Source organism: Oncorhynchus kisutch, linkage group LG8 (genome assembly GCF_002021735.2).
Source record: "Oncorhynchus kisutch isolate 150728-3 linkage group LG8, Okis_V2, whole genome shotgun sequence".
Classification (NCBI taxonomy): Eukaryota; Metazoa; Chordata; class Actinopteri; order Salmoniformes; family Salmonidae; genus Oncorhynchus; species Oncorhynchus kisutch.
Window position 1 is genome coordinate 11976936 of NC_034181.2, and position 19575 is coordinate 11996510.

A 19575-nucleotide genomic window follows, 5' to 3' on the forward strand; every position below is an offset into this window, starting at 1 on the left:
TAACACAGGAGAGATGGTTGCTGATAATGGGCCTCTGTACGCCTATGTAGATATGCCATTAAAACGCAGCCGTTTCCAGCTACAATTGTTATTTACAACATTAACAATGTCTACACTGTATTTATGATCAATTTGATGTTATTTTAACAACAAAAGTGCTTTTCTTAAAAAAACAAGGACATTTCTAAGTGACCCCAAACTTTTGAATGGTAGTGTATATATCTACATTTTTTAAAACATGTTTTCTCTAAATAAGCTTTGTTGTACAATTAAAAGTCAAAAACAGTCAGCAAATAATTGAATGAATTCAGAGCTCGTGAATTTATACACATGCTGAATATATGCATTCCACAACCATATGACCCAATAATTATTTTATACAAATAGTTGTAGCTGCTTTTTTTGTTGTTGCAATGATCACTGATCTGGCAATTTTTTTGTTACAAATTTAACCGGAATCATGCATAATGCACAATCACTAACAATGTAGTAGGCATTATAAAAAGATGAACACCATTCTCAAAAACAACCTCTCTTGCACAAGCCCACGTGCTAGTAAGTAGCCAGCTAATATCACGTTTAACCAACTTGGATCTAGGTATAATTTCACACGCTCTGAATTCGGTTAACAAGGCAAAACAGTCGAATTGTTATGAACACACCCTTCTGTCCGTCTCCAACTGTTTGAACAGCATGCTAGCCTGTTCACTTTGTTCAGAGTTGAAATCAAGTGGCCAACCATATTTCTCAGAATGAGAACGAGTTGCCGATTCCTTATGTAATTGTTTCATGCTTATTGCACATTTATTAAACAGACTAAATAGCTAGTATAACAATCGTTATTTGACTACAATGCTGCTGGCGATACATGGTACCGTAAAAACTGAGCATTCATTTTCCAGAATGAATGTTCATTGGTATACAGTTTTACTGGCGTCTGCTCTGCTCGAAATTTGAGGAGTTCAAACATTTACAGGGTATCGTTAGAAATGTTAACTTATCCTCTATTACAGTAAAATAATGTCTCAATGTGTGTTGGTGTCCATATAACCAATTCTGTTGGACCAAACCTCAAAAGCAAATAGCAAGTGGAAAACGTTTGTCAGAGAGGAAGAAGTGATCTCTCATCTTTGTTGTTGGGAGTGGTAGAGGGAGGGGCTTGGGAGAAAGAGGCGAAGCGCGCCAAAATCTGTCCAACATAAACCCAATGCGTTTCTATGCGCTTATTTTGAACCTATTGTCGCCTGTCTTCCCGCCTTTGGGACAACGACTCCCATTGTTAGGGCGGAGACTTGAGCAACTCGTCATTATATCCAGATCTCTGGTGTAAATGGGAAGGTGAACAGCACAGAAGGAGCGAACGGGACGAGATCAAAAAGACAACATGAACGTGGATATAAACGCTCATAAAAACGAAAAATACAAAAAACTCGATTCTGCGATGCAGGCGCAAAAACATACATTCGAATTTATCGAATTAATTCGATATATCGCCCAGCCCTAGTTAATTTGTAAACACATGATGTCTTCATTTTAAGCCTATAATTTCAAATCAAATGGTATTGGTCACATACACACATTTAGCATATATTATTGCTTGTGTTCCTAGCTCCAACAGTGAAGTAATATCTATCAATTCACAACAACACACACATATAAAATCAAAATAATGTAATTAAGAAATATATAAATATTAGGACGAGCAATGTTGGAGTGGCATTGACCAAAATATAGTAGAATAGAATACAGTTTATACATATGAGATGAGTAAAGCGGTATGTAAACATTAAAGTGACCAGTGATCCCATGTCTGTGGATATAGGGCAGCAGCCTCTTAGGTGCAGGCTTGAGTAACCGGGTGGTAGCCGGCTAGTCAAGAAGCTATACATGGTGTCGCAGGGCGTCCATTTAGACTGCTAGCTGGCTGCAATAATTTAATTATTTGTTCTGTAATTAAAGTTGGAAATTCAAACATTGCATGTGCAATACAATATCCAATCAAATTTATTTATATAGCCCTTCGTACATCAGCTGATATCTCAAAGTGCTGTACAGAAACCCAGCCTAAAACCCCAAACAGCAAGCAATGCAGGTGTTGAAGCACGTTGGCTAGGAAAAACTCCCTAGAAAGGCCAAAACCTAGGATGAAACCTAGAGAGGAACCAGGCTATGTGGGGTGGCCAGTCCTCTTCTGGCTGTGCCGAGTGGAGATTATAACAGAACATGGCCAAGATGTTCAAATGTTAATAAATGACCAGCATGGTCAAATAATAGGTCTGGGACAGGTAGCACACTACAATGTCATACTAATCAGCTACCAGTTGTTTTATATGGGGTAACATGGGGTAAACGCCCCCCTACGATCAATGTCTGTTTGCTGACAACAACAAATATGTTTGGAGAAAAAAATTGAAGGTGGATGATGACCATGCTTAGGGTAACAAACTATAAAGGGAAAAAATGGCTACAGTTGACGGATTTTTAGTTATTTAATAAAACATATGGCCTTAATGCCTGGCCATTTTCAATAGCTTTCAGGGCACAACAAAGTGCCTCTGCCATAGCCACCACGATCAGATATTTTCTTGTAAACTCTCACCCAAATTTTTATTTTTACAAGTATCTTTAGAACGCTGGACAACTGACCCCTAACCCCTATTCTGACCCTAACCCTAACCCCTTTCTGACCCTAACCTAACCCATATTCTGACTCTAATCTAACGCTAACCCCTATTCTGACCCTAACCTAACCCCTATTCTGACCCTAACCTAACCCCTATTCTGACCCTAACCTAACTCTAACCCCTATTCTGAACCTAACCCCAACCCTGGGCCCAATTTGAACTCTGACCCCTAACCCTAATCCTGCTAACTGGGGGTTATTAGCGTATGCTAACTAGCTGGCTAGCATGTATTTCCCCTCAGACTTTCTGCTAGTGAGGTTGCAAGCTAGCTAACTGGGGGCTAGCTAGCTAGCTATGCTAGCAGGCGTTAGCTTATGCTAACTAGCTGGCTGGCATTTATTTCACCTCAGACTATCTGCTAGTGAGGTTGCTAGTTAGCTAACTGGGCTAGCCAGTGCCTAAATCACAGCTAGACTTGCTTGGGCCAAGCCACATGAGCAATGGACATTAGACCGGTGGACATCTGTTCTTTGGTCTGATTCTTGAGAGTTTTAGTTCCAACCGCCGTGTCTTTGTGAGACGCAGATGAGGTGAACGGTTGTTCTCAACTAGCCTACCTGGTAATAAATACAAATTTAGAATTCAAGGCACACTTAACCAGCATTCTGCAGTAATACTCCATCCCATCTGGTTTAGTGGGACTATCATTTGTTTTTTTAACAAGACAATGACCCAACCCACCTCCAGGCTGTGTAAGGGCTATTTGACCAAGAAGGAGAGTGATGGAGTCCTGCATCAGATGACCTGGCCTCCACAATCCCCCAACCTCAATCCAATTGAGATGGTTTTGGATGAGTCGGACCACAGAGTGAATGAAAAGCAGCCAACAAGTGCTCAGCATATATGGGAACTCCTTCAAAACTGTTGGAAAAGCATTCCAGGTGAAGCTGGTTGAGAGAATGCCAAAACTGTGCAAAGCTGTCATCAAGGCAAAGGGTGGCTTTGAAGAATCTCAAATATATTTGGTTTTGTTTAACACTTTTTGGGTTACTACATGATTCCATATGTGTTATTTCATCGTTTTGATGTCTTCACTATTATTCTACAATGTAGAAAATAGTAAAAATTAAGAAAAATCCTTGAATGAGAAGGTGTTCTAAAACTTTTGACCAGTAGTGTACTTTATGCACAGTAGCTTGCGAGGTCATGATGAGTGCTCTGTTGCATTTAGTTGGAAAACATTTAGTACTTTCTAAACTTTGTAAACTTTCTAAGCTTTGAAAACGTTCTAAGCTTGGAGACCTTAAAATACAGATGATGAGATTGAAAGTAATTTTTTATTGTAGGTAGTTTGAGTCTTTGTAAACAACCATTGTATAGGTTCAATATATGTTTGATCTAATGCAGCCTTATTCAAACGGGACACCCAACTCATTCCATGTATTTAATCAGCACACCTGATTAAACTTGCCAACTTGACTAGGTGAATTGCCAACTTGACTAGGTGAATTGCCAACTTGACTAGGTGAATTGCCAACTTGACTAGGTGAATTGCCAACTTGACTAGGTGAATTGCCAACTTGACTAGGTGAATTGCCAACTTGACTAGGTGAATTGCCAACTTGACTAGGTGAATTGCCAACTTGACTAGGTGAATTGCCAACTTGACTAGGTGAATTGCCAACTTGACTAGGTGAATTGCCAACTTGACTTGGTGAATTGCCAACTTGACTAGGTGAATTGCCAACTTGACTAGGTGAATTGCCAACTTGACTAGGTGAATTGCCAACTTGACTTGGTGAATTGCCAACTTGACTAGGTGAATTGCCAACTTGACTTGGTGAATTGCCAACTTGACTAGGTGAATTGCCAACTTGACTAGGTGAATTGCCAACTTGACTAGGTGAATTGCCAACTTGACTAGGTGAATTGCCAACTTGACTAGGTGAATTGCCAACTTGACTAGGTGAATTGCCAACTTGACTAGGTGAATTGCCAACTTGACTAGGTGAATTGCCAACTTGACTAGGTGAATTGCCAACTTGACTAGGTGAATTGCCAACTTGACTAGGTGAATTGCCAACTTGACTTGGTGAATTGCCAACTTGACTAGGTGAATTGCCAACTTGACTAGGTGAATTGCCAACTTGACTAGGTGAATTGCCAACTTGACTTGGTGAATTGCCAACTTGACTAGGTGAATTGCCAACTTGACTTGGTGAATTGCCAACTTGACTAGGTGAATTGCCAACTTGACTAGGTGAATTGCCAACTTGACTAGGTGAATTGCCAACTTGACTAGGTGAATTGCCAACTTGACTAGGTGAATTGCCAACTTGACTTGGTGAATTGCCAACTTGACTAGGTGAATTAGTCAAGTTGTGAATTGACTACGTAGGTGAATTGTCAACTTGACTAGGTGAATTAATCAGAACGTGAATTGACTAGGTGAATTGCCAACTTGACTTGGTGAATTGCCAACTTGACTAGGTGAATTGCCAACTTGACTAGGTGAATTGCCAACTTGACTAGGTGAATTGCCAACTTGACTAGGTGAATTGCCAACTTGACTAGGTGAATTGCCAACTTGACTAGGTGAATTGCCAACTTGACTTGGTGAATTGCCAACTTGACTAGGTGAATTAGTCAAGTTGTGAATTGACTACGTAGGTGAATTGTCAACTTGACTAGGTGAATTAATCAGAACGTGAATTGACTAGGTGAATTGCCAACTTGACTTGGTGAATTGCCAACTTGACTAGGTGAATTGCCAACTTGACTAGGTGAATTGCCAACTTGACTAGGTGAATTGCCAACTTGACTAGGTGAATTGCCAACTTGACTAGGTGAATTGCCAACTTGACTAGGTGAATTGCCAACTTGACTTGGTGAATTGCCAACTTGACTAGGTGAATTAGTCAAGTTGTGAATTGACTACGTAGGTGAATTGTCAACTTGACTAGGTGAATTAATCAGAACGTGAATTGACTAGGTGAATTGTCGACTTGACTAGGTGAAATAATCAATGTGAATTGACTAGGTGAATTGCTAACTTGACTAGGTGAATTAGGTGTGGTAGTTCAGGACACAATTTTGAAATGTCTGTGGGCCCAGAGGAGAGGTTTGAAAAGCACTGCTCTCTTAATATATAGATGGTGAGTCCTTGCATCCATAGCTGTGTAACACATTTGGCTTGTGCTTCTCCAGCTCTAACTCACACATGTCCCTCTGTCCCCCCCTGCAGGGAAAGCTGGTGAAGTACTTCAGTCGCCAGCTGTCCTGTAAGGTGAGAGTGGCCTTACAGGAGGACACCACTGAGCTACAGGACTTCCCCCGTCTGGGACACTGGTTCCGTATAGTCAACCTGAGGAAGGAGGTCACTGAGGTACTTTGATTTGCATCTACGTATCACAATCACTGTGAGTAAAACCTTCTTCCAAATAGCCGATGGTCTGAAAAATGTATGATAATAAAAGGAAAGGGAAAACAATCCATTTACATGTTAGTCATTTAGCAGCAGTGTTGGGCTCAGTCCCATTTCAATTCCAGTCATTTCAGGAAGTAAACTAAATTCTAACTCCCAATTCCACATTTTCCTTTGAAAATGGAAAAGTTTTTACGAGGGTTGGAATTTTAATTGTATGTATACTTCCTGCTTACAAGAGCGGTCAGGATGGTGGATCAGACTAACGCCTCATCATAAACAAATATTACTTTCAATTTCTATAAGCCCAACATAGTCTTTTTCCTTTGCCCAAAACACATCACTTCCTGAACCTTCTCGAGTGCTACCTTGTCTCTCTAGCATGCATTGTTGTTACTAGCACTTACATAGCTACTTTTATTGATGAAAAGTTTTACTTACTTCAACTCTGATATGTGGTTGTCTAGCTTCATTAAGATGAATGCATTAACTTCAAGTCGCTACGGATAAGAGCGTCTGCTAAATGACTAACATGTCTATGACCCCAACCCTGTTTAGACACTCTTATCCAGAGTCCCATACAGTTAGTGCATTAGTCTTAATGTAGCTAGGTGAGACAACCACATATCACAGTCAGTCACAGTAAGCAACACGTTTACATTTAAAAAAAAATAATAATAAGTAGCTATCAGCAAAGTCAGTGCTAGTAAGAAAAGACAAGTGTGGGAGCACGTTTCTGTCTTCCCTGGTCATATGATCTTTTATTTCATATACCGAACAAAAATATAACCACTACAATTTCAAAGATTTTACTGAGTTACAGTTTATATGAGGAAATCAGTCAATTTGAATACATGCATTAGGTCCTAATCTATGGATTTCACATGACTGTGAATAAAGATATCTATCTGTTGGTCACAGATACCTTTAAAAAAATGGGCCTCACAATGGGCCTCAGGATCTCGTCACAGTATTTTCGTGCATTATAATTGTTATCGATAACATGTAATTGTTTTCGTTGTCCGTAGCTTATGCCTGCCCATACCATAACTCCACCGCCACGCCACCATGGGGCACTCTGTTCACAACGTTGACATCAGCAAACCGCTCACCCACACGATGACATACACATGGTCTGTGGTTGTGAGGCCAGTTGGGTGTACTGCAAAATTATCTTAAATTACTTTGGAGGCAGATTATGGTAGAGAAATTAACATTAAATTCTCTGACAATAGCTCTGGTGGACATTGCCGCAGTCAGAATGCCAATTGCATGCTCCCTCAAAACTTGAGACATCTGTGGCATTGTGTTGTGTGACACTGATGTAAACTCATTTGTGCACAACATTTGAGAGAAATAAGATTTTTGTGCGTATGGAACATTTCTGGAATCTTTTATTTCAGCTCATGAAACATGGGACCAACACTTTACATGTTGTGTTTATATTTTAGTTCAGTGTATAATCTAAAATACCTGATCTTATATCAGCATTCTCTGATACTCTTGGTAAATACAGGTCCAGGGGTATCAAACTCCATTTCTGTGTGTGTTAGTTTGGGCGCTTGTGTGTTAGCCTGGGTGCCAGTCTGTTTCTGCTCTCTAGCCAACTCCTGATGGAATCATCATGACAATGAAGTAGGCAGAAGCACAAACAGATCTGGGACCAGGCTACTTGTCTGTGTGTTCTGTAGGAGATGGGTCCAGGCGAGGTGACTCTAGAGGGGCTGTTGGAGATGAGTGATGAGGAGGTGTGTGAGGCCATGGAGAAGTTTGGAGCCAACGACGAGGAGTGTGCCCGGCTCAATGCCTCTCTGACCTGCCTAAGGAGGGCCCACAAGTCAGGTAGGAACCCTACACACTTGGAGGGAGAGGGAGGAAAGGTAGACAGTGGGGGGGCAAGTCAGGTATTTATTTAACTTTCATTTAACTAGGCAAGTGTGTTAAGAACAAATTCTTATTTACAATGACGGCCTACCCCGCCAAACCCATGCGCCGCCCTATGGGACTCCCAATCACAGCCGGATGTGATACAGCCTGGATTTGAATCAGGGACTGTAGTGACACCTCTTGCACAGCGACGCAGTGCCTTAGACCGCTGCACCACTCGGTAGGGCCCCTAACACATGCCGTCTCTGAGGAAGGGAGAGAAGGAGGGAAGAAGAGAGGGGAGGGCACTCTGGGACGTAACTGACTCCTCTAGGTTGTTATTGCCTGAGTTCATTGGGAGTTTTCAGTTAGTTTATACAGTAGCCTTGTATTACTATCGCGATCTCGCAAGCTTACATAAATACTCTGAGTGTACAAAATATTAGGAAAACCATTGAGTTGCACCCTCCTTTGGCCTCAGAACAGCCTCAGGTCGTTGGGGGACGGACTACACAGTGTTGAAAGCGTTCCACAGGGATACTGGCCCATATTGACTCCAATGTTTCCCACAGTTGTGTCAAGAAGGCTGGATGTCCTTTGGGTGGTGGACCATTGTTGAAACACATGGGAAACTGTTGGGCGTGAGAAACCAAGCAGCGTTGCAGTTCTTGACACACTCAAACCGGTGCGCCTGGCCCCTACTACCATACCCCGTTCAAAGGCACTTCAATCTTTTGTCTTGCCCATTCACCCTCTGAATGTCACACATACACAATACATGTCTCAATTGTCTCAAGGCTTAAAGGTCCTTCTTTAACCTGTCTCCTCCCCTTCATCTTCACTGATTTATGGCAGGTAGCCGGGCAGGTAGCCTAGTGGTTAGAGTGTAGGGACGGCAGGTAGCCTAGTGGTTAGAGTGTTGGGCCAGTAACCGAAAGGTTGCTAGATCAAATTCCTGAGTTGACTAGATAAAAATCTGTCGTTCTGCCCCTGAACAAGGCAGTTAACCCATTGTTCCTAGGCCATCTTTGTAAATAAGAATTTGTTCTTAACTAGCCTAGTTAAATCAAAAAGTTGACATCAATTATGGATCATAGCTTTCACCTGAATTCACTTTGTCAGTCTGTCATGGAAAGTTCCTAATGTTTTGTACACTCAGTGTGTTTTGCTACAAGCAAAACACATTTATTTAAGCTCACGATATCAGGATGGTAGTATGAGGTCTCCAGCCCTGTTCCTGGAGAGCAACCGTTCTACAGGTTCCTGATATCAGGATGGTAGTATGAGGTTATCTATACCTGAGCTCTCCAGCCCTGTTCCTAGAGAGCAACCATCCTATAAGCTCACAATATCAGGATGGTAGTATGAGGTTATCTATACCTGAGCTCTCCAGCCCTGTTCCTAGAGAGCAACCATCCTATAAGCTCACAATATCAGGATGGTAGTATGAGGTTATCTATACCTGAGCTCTCCAGCCCTGTTCCTGGAGAGCAACCATCCCATAAGCTCACAATATCAGGATGGTAGTATGAGGTTATCTATACCTGAGCTCTCCAACCCTGTTCCTGGAGAGCAACCATCCTATAGGTTTGAACTCCTACTCTAATCTTGTGCACTTGATTCTAATAATTAGCTGGATGATAAACTGAATCAGCTAAGTTACAGGAGGGTAGCTCTCCAGGAACAGGGTTGGAGAGAAAACCAACACAAGGGTAGCTCTCCAGGAACAGGGTTGGGGAGAGAACCAACACAAGGTTAGCTCTCCAGGAACAGGGTTGGGGAGAGAACCAACACAAGGGTAACTCTCCAGGAACAGGGTTGGAGAGAAAACCAACACAAGGGTAACTCTCCAGGAACAGGGTTGGAGAGACAACCAACACAAGGGTAACTCTCCAGGAACAGGGTTTGGGAGAGAACCAACACAAGGGTAACTCTCCAGGAACAGGGTTGGAGAGAAAACCAACACAAGGGTAACTCTCCAGGAACAGGGTTGGAGGGCAGTGGTGGAAAAAGTACCCAAATGTCATACTTGAGTAAAAGAAAAGATAACTTAATAGAAAAGGACTCAAGTGAAAGTCACCCAGTAAAATACTACTTGAGTAAAAGTCTAAAAGTCTTTGGTTTTAAATATACTTAAGTATCAAAAGTAAATGTAATTGCAAAAATGTACTTAATTATCAAATGGAAAAGTACAAGTCTAAATCATTTAAAATTCCTTATAATATAATTTATTTTAAGCAAAGCAGATGGCCACATTTTATAGTTTTCTTTTTTTTTAATGGATAGCCAGAGGCTTGCTCCAACTCAGACATAATTTAAAGACAAAGCATGTGTTTAGTGAGTCAGCCAGATCAGAGGCAGTAGGGATGACCAAGGATGTTCTCTTGATAAGTGTGTGAAATAGACCATTTTCCTGTCCTTCTAAGCAAGTACTTTTGGGTGTCAGGGAAAATGTAGGAGTAAAAAGTACATAATTATCTCTAGGAATGTAGTGAAGTAAAATATTAATAGCAAATTAAAGTACAGATACCCCCAAAAAACTACTTAAGTAGTACTTTCAAGTATTTTTGCCCAAGTACTTTACACCACCTGATCTATACAGTTCATGAGGACCTTTCATGAACTGGTGAATGCTGCCATCTGTTGACCAGATTTAGCAGCACAGTATGAAGTCATTATAGCCTGGATGCCAGTTTCAGAATGACACAATGAGGAATGAAGGGCTGGAGATACAACGACTGGTGGGATTGAATCTGTTGACTCTGCTAGTCTATTCTGCTGTGTTAGTGGAAAAGCCTGCACACCTTAAGATCACTTCTGTTGGTCAATTGCACACAAATTCCAACTGAAATTTGACTTACGCTTTTAACCCAACCCCTCCAAAAGACACATGCAGGATTTGGCTGCAACACTGGGCGCCCAGGAAGCTATTGTGGAGGGTTAAATGCCTTGCCCAAGGGCACAACGACAGGCAATGGCATCTTGAATTTGATAACAGCAACCTTCTGGATGCCAGCTCACTTCCTGCCAGATTTGTCCCGTCTGACCTGGGATTCAAACTGGCAATCCTCCAGTTGCTGGCTTGTCTCGCTAACCGCTAGGCTGCCTGCTGCCCCGTGGGTCTCCAGCACCAGGTTTTAACAGGGAAATATCTAAGTGTTAAATGATCCATATTGAGTTATTAATTGCTCTTGACATTATAGGATAAATGAAGCTCTCTGCCCTCGTACTGTAACAGCCCCTTTTAGTACCCTTTACCTGTGACTGTGTGACATCCTCACAGTCGTCCCCTCGTTCCTCTCCATGGGTGCATCTCAAATGTCTCCTTGTCTCGTTTCCTTCATCTCCACTGATGACAATGGAAACCAAATGATTGTACGGCATTACAAGACATTACACCATTTTGCTTTCACCTGTCCACTGTTTTCAGATTAGTATAGATGAAGGAAGGATATGAGGAAAAGAGGCTGCTGAGGATGATTGAGATGCACCCTCCCAGCATACAGAGCATGCAGTCCGTTGGCATTTTGTCCAATAGGGGGCAGCACAGACCACATGTTTATTTTCAGAACTAAACAGTCTAGTGTTGCAGTGTTGCTGGCTGAGCAGAAGGGGACAGTAGACCATCACAAAACTAGGTTTGATATCAAGGTTTGATGTGTGTGTCACCCCCCTCCCCACACACATTCATTCATTCCCACCAGATGTGTCTCTTAGATGAGTCACTGGGAATACTTTCTGTTATCAAGCCAAGTTGAGAAGAGTTGTATTGTCGGTGCAGTGTTCTCCTCATCACAGTCATAGTACACAGACCGGGAATATTTTTTCTCCAAAATGAAAAGACAGCAGATGTTGCTTTAGGAAAATCTGTCCATGTACCAAACTGCTGTCAGATAACACAATGTCCCATCAGTCCCAAAGTTCATCTTACAGTCACTTCCCTTCCCTGCTTTGATTCTACACACAGCTAACTCCAGTAATAATAATTATAATGAGGAACTTGTTCTCTACTGGCCTACCTGGTTAAATAAAGATGTTCTCAACTAGCCTACCTGGTTAAATAAAGGTGTTCTCAACTAGCCTACCTGGTTAAATAAAGGTGTTCTCTACTAGCCTACCTGGTTAAATAAAGGTGTTCTCTACTAGCCTACCTGGTTAAATAAAGGTGTTCTCAACTAGCCTACATGGTTAAATAAAGGTGTTCTCAACTAGCCTACCTGGTTAAATAAAGGTGTTCTCAACTGGCCTACCTGGTTAAATAAAGGTGTTCTCAACTGGCCTACCTGGTTAAATAAAGGTGTTCTCAACTAGCCTACCTGGTTAAATAAAGGTGTTCTCAACTGGCCTACCTGGTTAAATAAAGGTGTTCTCAACTGGCCTACCTGGTTAAATAAAGGCGAAATAATAACAAATAAAATAATGGATTTATAAAGCTCCTTTCTACCAACAGAGCTACTCAAAGTGCTTTACATAGTAAGGGGGGGGGGGGGGAACTCACCCACCACCAACTTGTGGCACCCACTTGGGTGATGCACGGCAACCATGATGGACTGGGGCCAGGTTGGGAATTTAGCCAGGACTTCCTCCAACGGAGACAGCCCAGGGATTGGACACCCATACAGAGTCCAGTTGGGTGTGTGTGTGCGTGTCCTTGTGTTTGTGTGTGTGCGCCTAGTTGTAGTTGTTCCAACCAAGCCTAATAGATCACACACACACATACACATAGGCTAGGCCTGTACATCAGTGGCGGTTGGTGCCGTTTAAGATGAGGGAGGACAAATGTATTTTTTGTGAGCACTGCTTTATTCCTATTACAGGATATTGGATGACTGTCATCCCATATTCCATTCAACCAGCTCAATGTAACATCAATGGGTATAGGCTACTACATCATACTAACATTTTCCTCATACCCATCGGGAGGTTGCTAGAACCTAGCCTATGAATTAAAGTTAACAACGTAGGTGCAGACACGTCGAGAGAAAAATTAGAGTAATCAAGGTGACAGACATTGACACATTCAATACCGCCTTGCACACTCTTGCCTGCATCTAGCTGATCTAGGGTGTAATCATTAGTCCAACAGTTGCAAACATAAGTTTCTATTTCTACAAATTCATGTATGTTTATCCCCGTTTTGTTTGCTTCCATTTAAGAAACATTTTTCAACAGAATAGGCTAAATGAATACACCCGTAATCACACGCAAAACACAGTTCACTCCCACAGTAGTCACATACAAACAGCATTGTCCCTTTGATTGTTGTATAATTCCTTTTCGCATTTACACGCTCTCCTCTTCTCACCTTTTCCCTTCGCTTGTGGACTTCAGTGCACAACATATCAGCTGTCTGTGACCAGGCAAAAAAAACTTTCCAAGCCAAACCTTCATATCATAACCGCTAACCTCTACACACAACCTACATTGTTGTCACCATATTAGCTAACGTCATAGTCAACATACCTACTAGAACTAACGCGTTAGTAAATCTGCTACAATCATGCTGTACAGTGTAGTCAGCATGCAGTTTAGCAGTTACACCGGTGGGCCCTGGTGGCAATAAATTATTAAAACCAAAAGCTTATCTTGACTTGGAAGAGTTCCAGTGTTGAATAGCCATAGCCAGCTAGCTAACAATAGCATCCCTCTCTGTTTGAGGCAGGTGTTTGAGTAGGCTAAACTAGCTAGCTAAGAAAGTGAAAACAAATAAGAGTCAACTACTCATCACATTTTATCCACTGCAGTGCTAGCTAGCTGTAGCTTATGCTTTCAGTACTAGATTAATTATGTGATCCTTTGATTTGGTGGACAACATGTCAGTTCATGCTGCAAGAGCTCTGATAGGTTGGAGGACGTCCTCCGGAAGTTGTCATGATTACTGTGTAAGTCTATGGAAGGGGGTGAGAACCATGATCCTCCTAGGTTTTGTATTGAAGTCACTGTACCCAGAGGAGGACGGAAGCTAGCTCTCCTCCAGCTACTGTAGACCTTCATTGCATAACAGCGTGTTTTAATCAATTATTTGGTGAAGTGAATATATTTAGTGTAGTTTTCTCTGAAAATAATAACTTTTTTAATGTTTCAGTATTTTTATTTTTATGAAATTCACTGAGGAGGATGGTCCTCCTCTGAGGAGCCTCCACTGCTGTACATAAAACAGACCAAAGCCAGCCTAATTCAGCCCAATTATAAATGATATAGCCATGCATAACATGGATAGCTAAGAGTTGTAACTCTGTATTGTACAGACAGATACAGATATAGTTACAGATACAGTTATTGTTCTCCTTAGTAATCCTGCTTCTCACGGTCAGCAAGGGTGTTGGATACACACACAAACACACACAAACACACACACACACACACACACACACACACACACACACACACACACACACACACACACACACACACACACACACACTCTCTAATGTACTCTTTTCATACGGGGGGCCGGCGAGAGGTGTGAATGTAACGGGAACACCACACACTGCGCGGCTGCTATTAGGGCCTCTCATACCTAGAGCGAAAGGGAGAGAAAGGCATATTTTGTCTCCCCGGTCACGTCTCAAATGGCAACCTATTCCATTTATAGTGCACTTCTTTTGATAAGGGCCCATAAGGCCCTGGTCAAAAGTAGTGCCTTATATAGGGAATAGGTTGCCATTTGGTATGCAGGCTCATACCCAGGCTCAGCCTCATCTTCAGGCCCCAGCCTCAGACTCATCCCCAGCCTTCAGACTCCTCCCCAGCCTCCAGCACCCTCCTCAGCCTCCATCCCCAGCCTCCAGCCCCAGCCTTCAGCTTTATCCCTAGTCTCCAGCTTCATCTCCAGCCTCATCCCATTCATTCTCATTCCCAGCCTCCACACTCCCCCCAAGTCACCAGCCTCAGCCCCAGCCTCCAGACTCAGCCTCCAGCTTCATCCCCAACCTCATCTCCATTCTCCAGCCCCAGCCTCATCCCCAGGCTCCAGCACCTTCCTCAGCCTCCAGCCCCATCCTCAGCCTCCAGCCCCAGCCTCATTCCCATTCTCCAGCCCCATCCCCAGTCTCCAGCACCCTCCTCAGCCTCCATCCCCAGCCTCCAGCCCCAGCCTTCAGCTTTATCCCTAGTCTCCAGCTTCATCTCCAGCCTCCAGCTTCATCCCCAGCTTCCAGGCTCATCACCAGACCCAGCCTTCAGTCTCATCCGCAGCCGCCAGCCCCAGCTTCCAGACTCATCCCCAGCCTCCAGACTCATCCCCAGTCTTAGCCTCCATGCCCAGCCTCCATCCCCAGCCTCCAGTCCCAGACTCATGCCCAGCCTTCAGTCTCATCCCCAGCTGCCAGCCCCAGCCTCCAGACTCATCCCCAGCCTCCAGACACATCCCCAGGCTCATCCCCAGTCTTAGCCTCCATCCCCAGTCTCCATCCCCAGCCTCCAGCCCCAGTCCCAGACTCATGCCCAGCCTTCACTCTCATCCCCAGCCACCAGCTCCAGCCTCCAGACCCATCCCCAGCCTCCAGACTCATCCCCAGGCTCATCCCCAGTCTTAGCCTCCATGCCCAGCCTCCAGCCCCAGCCTCCAGTCCCAGACTCATGCCCAGCCTTCAGCTTTATCCCTAGTCTCCAGCTTCATCTCCAGCCTCATCCCATTCATTCTCATTCCCAGCCTCCACACTCCCCCCAAGTCACCAGCCTCAGCCCCAGCCTCCAGTCTCAGCCTCCAGCTTCATCCCCAACCTCATCCCCATTCTCCAGCCCCAGCCTCATCCCCAGGCTCCAGCACCTTCCTCAGCCTCCAGCCCCATCCTCAGCCTCCAGCCCCAGCCTCATTCCCATTCTCCAGCCCCATCCCCAGTCTCCAGCACCCTCCTCAGCCTCCATCCCCAGCCTCCAGCCCCAGCCTTCAGCTTTATCCCTAGTCTCCAGCTTCATCTCCAGCCTCCAGCTTCATCCCCAGCTTCCAGGCTCATCACCAGACCCAGCCTTCAGTCTCATCCCCAGCCGCCAGCCCCAGCTTCCAGACTCATCCCCAGCCTCCAGACTCATCCCCAGTCTTAGCCTCCATGCCCAGCCTCCATCCCCAGCCTCCAGTCCCAGACTCATGCCCAGCCTTCAGTCTCATCCCCAGCTGCCAGCCCCAGCCTCCAGACTCATCCCCAGACTCATCCCCAGGCTCATCCCCAGTCTTAGCCTCCATCCCCAGCCTCCAGCCCCAGTCCCAGACTCATGCCCAGCCTTCACTCTCATCCCCAGCCACCAGCTCCAGCCTCCAGACCCATCCCCAGCCTCCAGACTCATCCCCAGGCTCATCCCCAGTCTTAGCCTCCATGCCCAGCCTCCAGCCCCAGCCTCCAGTCCCAGACTCATGCCCAGCCTTCAACCTCAAGCCTTTCTTTAAACCTCAAGAGAGAAAATGACCACCACTACACTCTGACGCTCAGCCCCCACTTTGAAATATGACATTTGCTGTGTGTTTTGTGAATTGTCGGAGAGGAATAGGTCTGTGGGGAAGATTCTTCATGGCCCTCTATGGAGGCCTGTCTCCGTAACTCCTACGCAGATCATGAATATGCAGAATATTCACATGAAAAAGTTTGAATTGTCACAGCATTTTGTAATGACTCTTAAAGCCATTGCAGACTTAGTTGCACTTCTGTTATTTGAGAAGCCAGTGACTAATATGAACTTTGTTGTGTAAAGGATTTGTAACCTCACTTTGACTCTTCAGCTTGAAGTGTCTCCACCCACGCAGTAGAATTGCTAGCTTTTTGGTGGCGTAGCTGGCTAAGACATTGTGGTGTGTTTGCGAGACAGAGGTCCCGAGTTCCAGTCTCTGTGTGAGCTGGTGACGGAGGAATAGATACGGTTACTCAGGTATGGCTGCATCCTTCACAGTTGCATCCATAACAACACTTTTGAGGTTCAATAGAAAAACACAACGTGCGACATGTGATTGTATATTGGGGAGTGAGACATGTAATTGTATATTGAGGAGTGAGACATGTGATTGTATATTGAGGAGTGAGTCATGTAATTGTATATTGAGGAGTGAGTCATGTGATTGTATATTGAGGAGTGAGTCATGTAATTGTATATTGAGGAGTGAGTCATGTAATTGTATATTGAGGAGTGAGACATGTAATTGTATATTGAGAAGTGAGTCATGTGATTGTATATTGAGGAGTGAGACATGTGATTGTATATTGAGAAGTGAGACATGTGATTGCATATTGAGGAGTGAGACATGTGATTGTATATTGAGGAGTGAGACATGTGATTGTATATTGAGGAGTGAGACATGTGATTGTATATTGAGGAGTGAGTCATGTGATTGTATATTGAGGAGTGAGACATGTAATTGTATATTGAGGAGTGAGACATGTGATTGTATATTGAGGAGTGAGTCATGTGATTGTATATTGAGGAGTGAGACATGTAATTGTATATTGAGGAGTGAGACATGTAATTTTATATTGAGGAGTGAGACATGTGATTGTATATTGAGGAGTGAGACATGTGATTGTATATTGAGGAGTGAGACATGTGATTGTATATTGAGGAGTGAGACATGTGATTGTATATTGAGGAGTGAGACATGTGATTGTATATTGAGGAGTGAGTCATGTGATTGTATATTGAGGAGTGAGTCATGTGATTGTATATTGAGGAGTGAGTCATGTGATTGTATATTGAGGAGTGAGTCATGTGATTGTATATTGAGGAGTGAGACATGTAATTGTATATTGAGGAGTGAGTCATGTAATTGTATATTGAGGAGTGAGACATGTAATTGTATATTGAGGAGTGAGTCATGTGATTGTATATTGAGGAGAGAGACATGTGATTGTATATTGAGGAGTGAGTCATGTAATTGTATATTGAGGAGTGAGACATGTAATTGTATATTGAGGAGTGAGTCATGTAATTGTATATTGAGGAGTGAGACATGTAATTGTATATTGAGGAGTGAGTCATGTAATTGTATATTGAGAAGTGAGTCATGTGATTGTATATTGAGGAGTGAGTCATGTGATTGTATATTGAGGAGTGAGTCATGTAATTGTATATTGAGGAGTGAGTCATGTGATTGTATATTGAGGAGTGAGACATGTAATTGTATATTGAGAAGTGAGACATGTAATTGTATATTGAGAAGTGAGACATGTGATTGTATATTGAGGAGTGAGACATGTGATTGTATATTGAGGAGTGAGACATGTAATTGTATATTGAGGAGTGCGACATGTAATTTTATATTGAGGAGTGAGACATGTGATTGTATATTGAGGAGTGAGACATGTGATTGTATATTGAGGAGTGAGACATGTGATTGTATATTGAGGAGTGAGTCATGTGATTGTATATTGAGGAGTGAGTCATGTGATTGTATATTGAGGAGTGAGTCATGTGATTGTATATTGAGGAGTGAGTCATGTGATTGTATATTGAGGAGTGAGACATGTAATTGTATATTGAGGAGTGAGTCATGTAATTGTATATTGAGGAGTGAGACATGTAATTGTATATTGAGGAGTGAGTCATGTGATTGTATATTGAGGAGTGAGACATGTGATTGTATATTGAGGAGTGAGTCATGTAATTGTATATTGAGGAGTGAGACATGTAATTGTATATTGAGGAATGAGTCATGTAATTGTATATTGAGGAGTGAGACATGTAATTGTATATTGAGGAGTGAGTCATGTAATTGTATATTGAGAAGTGAATCATGTGATTGTATATTGAGGAGTGAGACATGTAATTGTATATTGAGGAGTGAGACATGTGATTGTATATTGAGAAGTGAGTCATGTGATTGTATATTGAGGAGTGAGTCATGTAATTGTATATTGAGGAGTGAGACATGTAATTGTATATTGAGGAGTGAGTCATGTAATTGTATATTGAGGAGTGAGTCATGTGATTGTATATTGAGGAGTGAGTCATGTGATTGTATATTGAGGAGTGAGTCATGTGATTGTATATTGAGGAGTGAGACATGTAATTGTATATTGAGAAGTGAGACATGTGATTGTATATTGAGGAGTGGGTCATGTGATTGTATATTGAGGAGTGAGTCATGTAATTGTATATTGAGGAATGAGTCATGTGATTGTATATTGAGGAGTGAGACATGTGATTGTATATTGAGGAGTGAGACATGTAATTGTATATTGAGGAGTGAGACATGTAATTTTATATTGAGGAGTGAGACATGTGATTGTATATTGAGGAGTGAGACATGTGATTGTATATTGAGGAGTGAGTCATGTGATTGTATATTGAGGAGTGAGTCATGTGATTGTATATTGAGGAGTGAGTCATGTGATTGTATATTGAGGAGTGAGTCATGTGATTGTATATTGAGGAGTGAGACATGTAATTGTATATTGAGGAGTGAGTCATGTAATTGTATATTGAGGAGTGAGACATGTAATTGTATATTGAGGAGTGAGTCATGTAATTGTATATTGAGGAGTGAGTCATGTAATTGTATATTGAGGAGTGAGACATGTAATTGTATATTGAGGAGTGAGTCATGTAATTGTATATTGAGAAGTGAGTCATGTGATTGTATATTGAGGAGTGAGACATGTAATTGTATATTGAGGAGTGAGACATGTGATTGTATATTGAGAAGTGAGTCATGTGATTGTATATTGAGGAGTGAGT

General features: G+C 42.7%; 1 protein-coding gene across 3 annotated transcripts in view; it reads left to right on the plus strand.

The window, feature by feature from the left end:
- LOC109894953 (kinase suppressor of Ras 2) overlaps positions 1 to 19575 on the plus strand; it is a 133485-nt gene that overhangs the window by 6450 nt on the left and 107460 nt on the right. For 2 of the 3 annotated variants that reach the window (XM_031829678.1, XM_031829679.1), the window contains exons 2-3: positions 5869 to 6009; positions 7740 to 7890. In XM_031829678.1, the coding sequence (XP_031685538.1) occupies positions 5869 to 6009; positions 7740 to 7890 (292 nt within the window). Of the gene's footprint in view, positions 1 to 5868; positions 6044 to 7739; positions 7891 to 19575 lie in introns of those variants that run through there. The other variant, XM_031829680.1, reaches the window with a different exon arrangement.